The sequence below is a fragment of the Diachasma alloeum genome, unplaced genomic scaffold (assembly GCF_001412515.2).
Source record: "Diachasma alloeum isolate Michigan unplaced genomic scaffold, Dall2.0 Dall_scaffold_00354, whole genome shotgun sequence".
In the NCBI taxonomy this organism is placed as follows: domain Eukaryota; kingdom Metazoa; phylum Arthropoda; class Insecta; order Hymenoptera; family Braconidae; genus Diachasma; species Diachasma alloeum.
Genome location: NW_021680493.1, coordinates 938,310 through 947,866, shown reverse-complemented (window position 1 = coordinate 947,866; position 9,557 = coordinate 938,310). Strand labels below are relative to the sequence as shown.

The 9,557-nt window shown below is 36.0% G+C and overlaps 4 protein-coding genes across 5 annotated transcripts in view; 1 reads left to right on the top strand and 3 right to left on the bottom strand.

Annotated features, from left to right (window-relative positions):
* The window catches only part of LOC107041103 (elongation of very long chain fatty acids protein AAEL008004), a 43,998-nt gene extending 43,508 nt beyond the window's left edge, over nucleotides 1-490 (bottom strand). The window contains exon 1 of the mRNA XM_015261495.1: nucleotides 304-490. Within this exon, the coding sequence (XP_015116981.1) occupies nucleotides 304-319 (16 nt within the window). The 5' untranslated portion in view covers nucleotides 320-490. The remainder of the gene's footprint in view (nucleotides 1-303) is intronic.
* Nucleotides 491-766: 276 nt separating this feature from the next.
* Nucleotides 767-2,593, bottom strand: LOC107041048 (NADH dehydrogenase [ubiquinone] 1 beta subcomplex subunit 7). The gene is made up of 3 exons (XM_015261406.1): nucleotides 2,403-2,593; nucleotides 1,197-1,365; nucleotides 767-1,027 (listed from the first exon to the last, which is right to left on the bottom strand). The coding sequence occupies exons 1-3, from the start codon at nucleotides 2,509-2,511 to the stop codon at nucleotides 943-945; spliced, it is 363 nt and encodes a 120-aa protein (XP_015116892.1). The 5' UTR covers nucleotides 2,512-2,593; the 3' UTR covers nucleotides 767-942.
* An 864-nt stretch (nucleotides 2,594-3,457) lies between these two features.
* LOC107041083 (probable U2 small nuclear ribonucleoprotein A') lies at nucleotides 3,458-6,015 on the bottom strand. Of its 2 annotated transcripts, none has more exons than XR_001461036.2 (5): nucleotides 5,685-6,012; nucleotides 5,535-5,575; nucleotides 4,220-4,796; nucleotides 3,841-3,934; nucleotides 3,458-3,611 (listed from the first exon to the last, which is right to left on the bottom strand). XR_001461036.2 is itself a non-coding variant. In XM_015261463.2 (5 exons), exons 1-4 carry the CDS (start codon nucleotides 5,764-5,766, stop codon nucleotides 3,903-3,905), a joined length of 732 nt encoding a protein of 243 aa, XP_015116949.1. In that variant the 5' UTR covers nucleotides 5,767-6,015; the 3' UTR covers nucleotides 3,458-3,611; nucleotides 3,901-3,902. The 2 variants fall into 2 exon arrangements, 1 of the variants encoding a protein (XP_015116949.1); XM_015261463.2 differs by having other exon boundaries at nucleotides 3,901-3,934; nucleotides 5,685-6,015.
* LOC107041081 (WD repeat-containing protein 34) overlaps nucleotides 5,969-9,557 on the top strand; it is a 6,848-nt gene continuing 3,259 nt past the window's right edge. Inside the window, exons 1-7 of the mRNA XM_015261462.2 lie at nucleotides 5,969-6,260; nucleotides 6,346-6,430; nucleotides 7,273-7,488; nucleotides 7,723-7,957; nucleotides 8,031-8,232; nucleotides 8,777-8,973; nucleotides 9,036-9,178. Coding sequence (XP_015116948.1) covers nucleotides 6,202-6,260; nucleotides 6,346-6,430; nucleotides 7,273-7,488; nucleotides 7,723-7,957; nucleotides 8,031-8,232; nucleotides 8,777-8,973; nucleotides 9,036-9,178 — 1,137 coding nt within the window. The 5' untranslated portion in view covers nucleotides 5,969-6,201. The remainder of the gene's footprint in view (nucleotides 6,261-6,345; nucleotides 6,431-7,272; nucleotides 7,489-7,722; nucleotides 7,958-8,030; nucleotides 8,233-8,776; nucleotides 8,974-9,035; nucleotides 9,179-9,557) is intronic.

The following is a 9,557-nucleotide window of genomic DNA, read 5'->3' as shown; positions in this document are numbered from 1 at the left end:
AGCCTAGAGTAGGGGAGAGTGGGGTAAAACGGACACTTTAGACTTTTTAAAAATTATTCATAACTCAGCAACAAATTGATCAATTGAGCTCAGTTTAGGCTCGTCCCAAAGTGTTCTCTGTTTGGCTCTCAAAAAAGTGTCCGTTTTACCTCCCCTAGAGTAAAATTTACGAAATTCTACAATCAATTCTTTGTACATAAAATGTAAACACTAGGCTGAAACGCCCTCGGTCCGTCGTCAGTCATAAACTTCTTGTGACGAATTTCGTTAAAAATAAAATAATAGTAATTAACAAATTCTTACCTCTGAGATTAATCATCTCCTAACATCAGTCTTGATTAATCCAACGAATTGGAGGCATGCTTCACAATGGAAATATGATGTTTGTCACCAAAGAACAATTAATTTTTCACAAATAGAATTGAAATGAAAAAAAAAAGTAAATAAAGAGGAACAGATGAGCAGGTGTTGCAAGTAGCGCCGCATCCTACGGCAGTACCTGCAGCAGCGAAGTCCAAAGTTATCGATTGTAGGGAGGGTAGCCCACCCCCACCCCCTCCCCCTCCTCCGCAGTGATACTCATCTGGGGGTGAAGTAATAATTTTCAAGTATTTCAAATAATTTCTGTTTCAATACGAACGACGATAGATTATAATGATATTCTCGATGAATAAAAATAAATTAAGAAAAATATGTAATTGTGCGGTTGAAGTGATGAAAGGATTCATTGAAGGAAAATCAATACACTTTACTCTCTACGTTTTTTTGGCAAATTTTTCAACAATTAGATGAATTTTATTGATGCAATCCATTTAAATTATGTACATACGCAAGATGAAAAATCTTGTCTCTCACAAGCTCTAAGTATTAACGACAGAGATGATTTTTTTTAGTTTCTTTCATTTTTTTTTTTTGGACACCTACAGATGGAGAAAGAAGTCTTCAGGCTGCGGCTGCCTGTTTCTTCCTTTGTTGCCTTTCTAGGAGTCGACGCTCACGCTCGTACTCTTTCATTCTCAAAACGTAACTGGAAAAGAAATCGAGGAGCGAGCGATTTTGAGAGTCTCCAATCTAAGTAATCTTGGAAGAAATAATGGGAATTTGGAGGAATCGAAAATCTTTTCCGAAAAGTGTCAGAACATTTTTCCACAGATCGAGTCTATCGGATAATTGAGCTTAACTATTTATAATCTTACTCTTCATAAGCACAGACATCCCAAGCATGCTTCTCTGCTCCGCACTTGACTACCCAGGGATAGTTTGCCCTCCTGCACACTTCCAGATTTAGGTAATGATGAGCACAGTAATCACGAAATTCGTGGTCAAGTCTAGCTGCTCTCATTTCTTGGTGAGTGGTAAGCATGACTGTAATCAATGTTTAACATTGATCTGATTCTTATATAATGTAAAAAATACACATATTCATATCATCAATTAATATAAAAAAATCAGAAGCTATAGTGAATCCTCTAAATTGCAGAACCCTGCCCTTCTAAGATCTATCGAGAAAGATTCCGAAGATTAATAAAATTTTCACTTATTCTAAAGACAATTTCCCTAAAAATCAAACGGAGAAATTCTAGTTCTCAATAATTTTCACTTAAATGAAGTCTAGTTCACCTCAAATGAAAGCGCGTTTTCTGGTATTTTAAGAATGAGTTGATTCTTGAATTGATATTTCTCATGTTAAAAATTTAATTTGCTCATATTTTAACTAACTTTGGCAATATTTTCCGAGTTTTTGATCCTATCTTAATATAATCTCTAATTGCCTTGTGATCGAAAGTCTGTCACCTGACAGCTTAACTCAATGTTCAATTTTTTCAGAATTCCATCCCTTTCGAAAGTAAACATCCAATGGTTCTTAATTTACGAACTTTTCTTATTTAAAATGTACTCTTATTTAAAATGTACAGTACATATTAGATCGATGAGTTTCTAGTGGTCAATACACTGAGAGAAATATCGACATAATATCACAAAACTAATTTTGTGCGTCAAATATCTCTTCTCTTAAGGATAAAGTGCTTCGGATAGAGTAAGAGTAATTAAAACAAAAGTCTAAAGTGTCCATTTTACCCCACTCTCCCCTACTTGACGAACACTTCCATCTCTTCCGATAATCAACAAATACGAATGTTTACTTCTTTTGCTTCCAATTCGTAATGCAAGAGGAAGATAAAAATAACAAAAACATCGAATTCTACATGAGTTATATCACAATAATAATAAATTCCCCTGCATAATCACAGACAAATTGAATATCGGTACCAAGTGACGAACAAACATAAAAAACGTGTTAATGAATTATAAATTAATTGAACAAATTCAAGGCGAATCAAGAAATACATAAAATTATAGAATAAATATAAATTTATTTAGGTTAGAAATTCACTGATTACCTCTCGGTTTCCTTCCATCCTTGAACCCCAACATTGTATCAAAGGAAGGTGGTGAATCCCCTATGGGGGTCACCTCTGGCTTAGTGAGCACCGCCCACCCACTCCCCATTCTTAACTAATTAAAATTATTGTAAATCTAATTTTTTGAAGAATGAAGCAACTGTAACCGTGATTCGAGGCCCAGTCGCTTCTCCACTGACATCTGCTGGTCGATCACGTACCGTATTATGTAACTTTTAAAGCTCCAGAACTGCAGATGAACTTCCCAGCAATTTATTTGTTAAATATTTTATTTGGAGTATGTTAATTATTAGAGGAGGACTTTGACTAATTCTGCACCTCCATGTATTAATGTATTGATGTGTGATGGGACACGTCAGGATCAAGATGTTGAGATAAAGAATAAAAATATTCATTCATTCTTCGAAAATGAAAGCTTTCAGTTTTTAAATGAGTGAGAAAACATGTGGAACCCAGAGATCGACACAAATATTTAATCATTATTAGATTATGAATGAACAGTGAGAAATTCACATTATCATTTATCTAATCAAGGGCATAAAGACGAGAACTCCTTGATTTATTTGAATTTCCAATCTAATATGAATATTCAGAGTCAAAGCGCATTGAATTTCCAGGGGAAAATGGAACGGGAAGATACAGTTCTATTTTATTTTTCCACAAAATTCTGAATTTTCAATGACAAGATTTCCTGAAATTTCAGTGGAATTGGAATATGATAAAAATTTCCGGAATTTGGCACGGAAAATCCAAGGAAAAATTTTCAACAGTGTACTAACGCCGGAATATTCTGCTTCTTGGACGACAAATGAAAGAATTTGTGAAAGGTTTTCTGCGAATTCGAGTTCCTCCATGTTTGCTAAATAATGATTCAATTACTACAGAATATTTTTGTATCAATTATCACCTGTTAAATATCAAATTGTTTTCATCATCTCGATGTTGTTCTCGTGTCGGGAATATTGTTTAATTCATATCATCAATTAATATAAAAAATGAATATAAAAACATGTTTAATAACTATGAAAAGAATGCTATGTACAGAAAAACTTTATTTCATATGATTTTTCGAAACTCGAAAAACCAGAATACTCTCATTATAAAACGACTTATTACTTCATTTATCATTAATCATGTATTTCTTCAAATTATATTATAGATCATCGCTGCGATCCCCTTCGAAGAGTTCTGAAAGAAAACAAATAGACAATAGAATTGGATCGAATATGTTTATCCAAATTTGGAAATCGCTTCGTAGCTTTTGAATTTACTTTATTCACAATCATTAATAATTCAAATGACTTGAATAATTAAATCTTCAAAAACTCAATCTTTGTGTAGTATACGATCTCTTATGAACTTAACAACTGATTTTATCAATAAAAAAACTGTAAACTCTCGAGTTTAATGCACTTACCTATACGAGGTATTATGTTTTCATATTTTAATTATAAAAAAAGCCTTATTGGATTCTTACGGTTACTCATCATCTTCCTCCATGGCATTTCCTCCTGCAAACCACAGAATTCATCGATGAACAAGTTATACCATTAGAAAACCACATGTGTGCAAGGATTCCCCTCAAAATTAAATTTCTGTAATATTACAAGAATTTGACCCTTACATTAATGAAAGTCTAAAATATGTTGATTCAATTTTTCAAACAATATAATATTAACAATCTGATTTTTTGCGAATAGTAATGTATTTAAAATTTGTTAATATGAAATTGTACAACGACAACGTGTTTTTCTCTCAGTGTACTGAATTAATAATGAATGGAAAAATCTTCTCACCATTTTGATGCTGCTCTTGCCCCGGAAGTTGCCCTGATTGCAACAGTTTACTGAGTCTCTTGACTTCCTCTAAGCTTGAGGCACTATTGATCGCCTTTTCGATTTTGTTTCTCTCTTCACTGCTCATTGTCGGTTTTTCCGGCATTCCCATCAACGCTTGCATCTTCGCCTTCTTGGCGATCTCTCTTGCCATGTCTTTTCCACTCTTACTCCTGAAATACTCAATAGCAGCCTCTCGTTCCTTCTGCTTTATCTTCCTGAAATCTAGGAGACGCAATTGTGGAAGTCTGTAAATCAGGTACTGTCTGTACTGAGGTTTAGCTGAGACTGGATTCTGCAGGAGGCAGAGGTTTTGAAGATTCTTCAAGGGAATGAGGGGGTCCAGATCTCCCAGCTCCTGCAGCATGTTTCCTGTTAGCATCAGGGTCTCCAGGTTGGGAATGCATTGCTCCAGACCCTCTGAGATTCTAACGATTCGATTGTTGTTGAAGAAGAGAGTTTTTATACGTTTTAGGAGAGGGAATCCATCCAGCTTACGAATGTCGTTGTCGGAGAAGTCAATCGTATCGAATTGATCCTGAATTAATGAAAACAAGATTATTGAGGCAATTATTGCCCTAACGATGTCCCAAAGAGGAGGTAAATAATTCTCAACGTCAGAGGAACTCCTTTTCAAGCAAAAAAAAACTTTCGAGAAAGGTCTTTTCACGGTTTGACTAATTAATAAATTGTTGTTGGTTTTGATTGCTGGTTACTTGATTTCAGAAGAAAAATCCCTAAAATTCTGTACCAAAAACATATTTATTTAAAGTGAAAAAAGTTCTCAAGGCCCGGCTGAAATGATCCTCAATTGCTATTCAGTGTTACATAGCCCTGGAGTCTCCAAAAATTACGATTTTACAATCGAAAAAATGTTGAATAAAACGTTTAAGCGTTTTTGGACAATTTTGGAAAATAAACCCAATAGGGAGAAAATTGCAAATTAATAATTTGATGTAAAAATCAACACGTTCTCAAACGAGTCTTGTTTCGAATAAATTTTAGTACGACAGCATTTCAAGATTCAGAGATTTTTACTGGAAACCAGAATATTTTGTTTTCTGTGAAAAATTTCAAAGTTCGAGGAAAATAGCCGATTAATTTTAGAGCAGGAGTGATATTTGTCGGATTATTTGAAGACAAAAGTGGAGAGCTACTACGACAAATCCCAAATAATTCTGACAGCTTCAAAAATTAGTGAAGTGTGAGTTAATCGAATTGTCTGACCAATTGTTATTGACTTGAACAAAGTAAACAATAATAATTGAATAATTACCAGTGTTGCTCCTAAATTCTCGATTGTTGGAATTTTATAACCTGAAAAATTCAAGAATTTTTCTCATCATTGTGGAACTATCTAATTAATCGAAATATGTTGGGTTGTTGCTGTTATTGTCAACTATTAAAGACGCGGCGTTTTATTAACCTCTAAGATCCAACTCCCGATCCCTGACGGGATTTATGTACTGCATCGACTGCTGGATCAGATCCGGTGTTAATTTCACCATTTTTTACTCAAAGTTCAGCTCTCACTAAATTCAAAGACAGATTTTCACGCTTTAAATCAATTTTATCTTTTCGGAATGTGAATTTTGGTCACTCCAGCAGATGTAAGGCAGATCTTTCACGGAATTCTTCTTCTTCTTCTAATTCTAATGGCTTTCCTCTCACTCTTGTAGAGCCAAGCAAAGAGGATAGACTAGAGGCTCAGATCTCGGGGCTCAGGCGACCCCAAGCCAAAAATAGTATCACCCCAATGGAGGGATGGCGCCACGGTCGAATCTAATGTTTACGTTTTGACAATAAACCGTCCTCAACCAGTGACAGTTGAAATAACTGCCAAATTTGGCTAATTTTGGAATGTCAATCCACATTTGAAGCTCTGTTTCAGTTACTGAGACGTCACTCATCCCAAGGATCAAGTAGTCAAGTATATTTCAATCATGTTCAGTGATCACTCAAGTGAACCATCTGGTTTTTCCTCCACTGCAACAACCGATAAGTGAGTACTCCCAAAATTCTTTTGTCAACGAGGCGAATTTTGTCAAATAATCGTAAATCATTCAAAATTTAATTGCACTTCGTAGGGAAGCGGCATCGAGTACTGCTCAAACGGAAAATATTCGTCACAACTCAAAAGAGAGTCAGAGCATTACTCACCAAAGTATCCAGGTAAACCATCGTGACTCATGAAGGATCGATTTAAAATATTCCACGGAAAGGGCTGGCGGCTCCGCTCGAGGGGCACTCACTCCATAATTGAGTGACACCACGATTTCGAAAAAAATGATCTCGCGGAAGGTGATTCCATGATTTCAAATGATTTCATTAATTCGAAATCAGTGATTTCAGAAAGATAAAGTTAATGAATAATAGAGATGAGGCAACACGCGTTGTGTCAAATTATGAAAATCAAAATTGGCGATAATAACTGGCAAATAATAACAAATTCGTTTGATTCCACTCCTCCAATCTTGAGCTAATGACGACCGCTTTTCATCGTCATTAGCTCAAGAAAAGTACGAAAAATATGATTTTCCATAATTCAGTAGTGAAGTGGTCAAACGAATTGACTGAAAGTCAATTCCATTCTAGCGCCAGTTCTCGATGAATATCTCAAATTCAAAGGAGTTAGCAAAATGTTCCTAAAAATCTTTTTTGTTAAGAAAAGTGAAGACTATTGAAAAAGGTCTTCCAAAATTTTTCGCTAAACCGATTGACCACCTCACTACTAAATTATTAGAAGATTTGTCCTAAAAGAAAAGAAATTTAGCGAATTAAATTAAAAAACATACAGATTATCTGAAAATACGTTAAGGATATTAAAGGGCCTTTTACAATTCGATACAGACCACACTACAGATTCAACCATTTTCAATCATCAAATCTGTGAATTAAATTGCGCGAGGAAAATTTGAAAAAAATCGTAAATATTCAGCGTCATTGAAGCGTCAGCTCTTTCCATGAAGAAACGTGATTCACCCGTTTACTAATCTTATTTGTTCCTCCGTTAGACACAAACTGCAGAAATTCCGAATGCAGTGACGGATATTGATTACAACAAGCTTGCAGCATTTCTGAGGAAGGTGACACCAGGAATTCTGGAAGCATTGGATGACATATCTGAAAGCGATGTTCTTGATGGATATGACCCAATTGCAACTAGAGAGCTTCCTCTTCAGATTCAATTGTTGAATAAATTTTCTACACTTGAAGAATCCGATTCTAAGGTAGAAATAATCTTCATCCACTCTCCGACATATTCCATCCTCTGTTCCACCTATTTCCATGACACACTGAGAGAAAAATTAACAGGTTCTCAAACAAATCTTGTCTCGAACGAAACAATCGCAAGTTAAAAATTACCAAGGAAAGAAGTTATTTGATTTAATAACTTCCTCCCTTCGGGCCGGGAAAATAAAAAATATTTTTTCATCTTCTCATCAACTCGTCACTATTTACAGAAAAAAATAAGTGCCTTGAGCTGGAGCACAAACGGAGGAACCCTAGCTATTGCTTACAGCGTTCCATATCACGAAAAATGGTGTGACCACCTGTCTCAAATAAAATTCTTCGAACTCAAAAAGGATGACGATTTACCACAAACAGTCAATAAACACCTGGAAACAAATGCTTGCATTACTTGCATTTCATATCACCCAACGAAGTCCTCTATCTTTGCAGCTGGGTTCTTCAACGGTTTGTAGACTCATCGAATTACTCACGTTGACAACTGTTTGAGGAAAGAGTCATCAATAATTCATTGTAATAGGGGATGTGGCTCTATGGAATTTGGCAGACAATGATTTAGTTGTCCCATTGCTAGTTTGCGTTCATGGTGACGTGGTGACGTCCCTACTCTGGCGTGAAAGGACCATAAATGAACCGCATTTACTTGTCACCTCCAGTGCCGATGGATACATCTTCATTCATAAATTAACGGCTAATTTTACGACTGCTACTTTGCATAATAGGTGAGTATCGTTCACAGAGACAAGTTTCTAGGTTCCAGAATCGAGTTAGTGATTTTAAGGAGCTCATGGTTCTGGAGACTATTGTTGTGAGAGTAAAAAATGGATCACTTAATTTCAGAAGGAACATTTGAAATTCAGGATCAAAAGCCATTGAGTTCTTAAGGGGAGACTACTATGCGTTTTAAAAGTCGTGGGATATTATTATTGGAGTGAGATTGCTCATGCATTGAAGATCGATTATAGATGTCTAAAGACGAAAAATTAGTGCAAAAACATTCCTTGTAAAAACATATTTGAGATATTCATCGACAACTGGCGCTAGAATGGAATTGACTTGAACCGTTTGCCCACTTCACTACTGAAATATATTTTCGATTCTTTCAGAAATATTTTTCCGGCTATTTTACATGAACGGTGCAATTTTTTTATTAAAATAATAACAGAATCATCCTTAAAATATTGAAAATATATTCTCAGAGAGAAAAAAACGAACAGAAAAAGCAGAACAATACGTTTCCATAGCATTATTTTTTGGCTTTTGCAGGTACAAAATAGTTAAAGAGCGCAATCCCACGGAGAATACAAGACCGCGCAGTGCGGGTGGACGCAAAGAGCGAGCAGCTGAAGCTGGCCTCTCCATTACGTGTCTCGATTTCTCACTAAAGAATTCAATTTTCGTGGTTGGAACACTATGCGGGGGCTTATACAAATGCAGCCTGGATTCTTCGATTCCAGTCCAAGGTCTCTCTCAAAACACTCAACATTTTCTGGAATGCATAAAAAATATCCTCTTTGCTCTGCAGGTGACGATACGTTAATCGATCCTGTGATGGACGAATACGAAAGGTACGAAGGTAGTGTTACAGCACTGCGATGCTCCCAGACCAGTAATTTATTCGTATCCAGTGGAACCAATATGGAGTTGCGAGTCTACGATGTGGATCAAGTAATTTTTTTTCTCGTTATTTAAATGGCCGTGACTATTCGCACCATTGCGTGAATCATTCCCGTACACTCCATACACTCCACGCATGCGTGAAGTTTGTGTGTTTCACGCAGTTGTATTTTTATACACCTGTGTGTTTCACGCAGTTGTATTTTTATACACCTGTGTGTTTCACGCAGTTGCATTTTGATACGCCTGTGTGTGTGTGTTTTTTGGCTCAATTGAAAGAGCGGCTCGAAAAATGGCGTGCAGAAGTCTTTAAAGATGACAATTGTCTCTAAAGATGATGTCTGTTTTCAATTGAAAAGCGCAATTGTGACAACATTGTCCAGTGGGGTCTAGGAGTCTCCCCTGGTTCAAAACCATCTTTAGAGGCCCT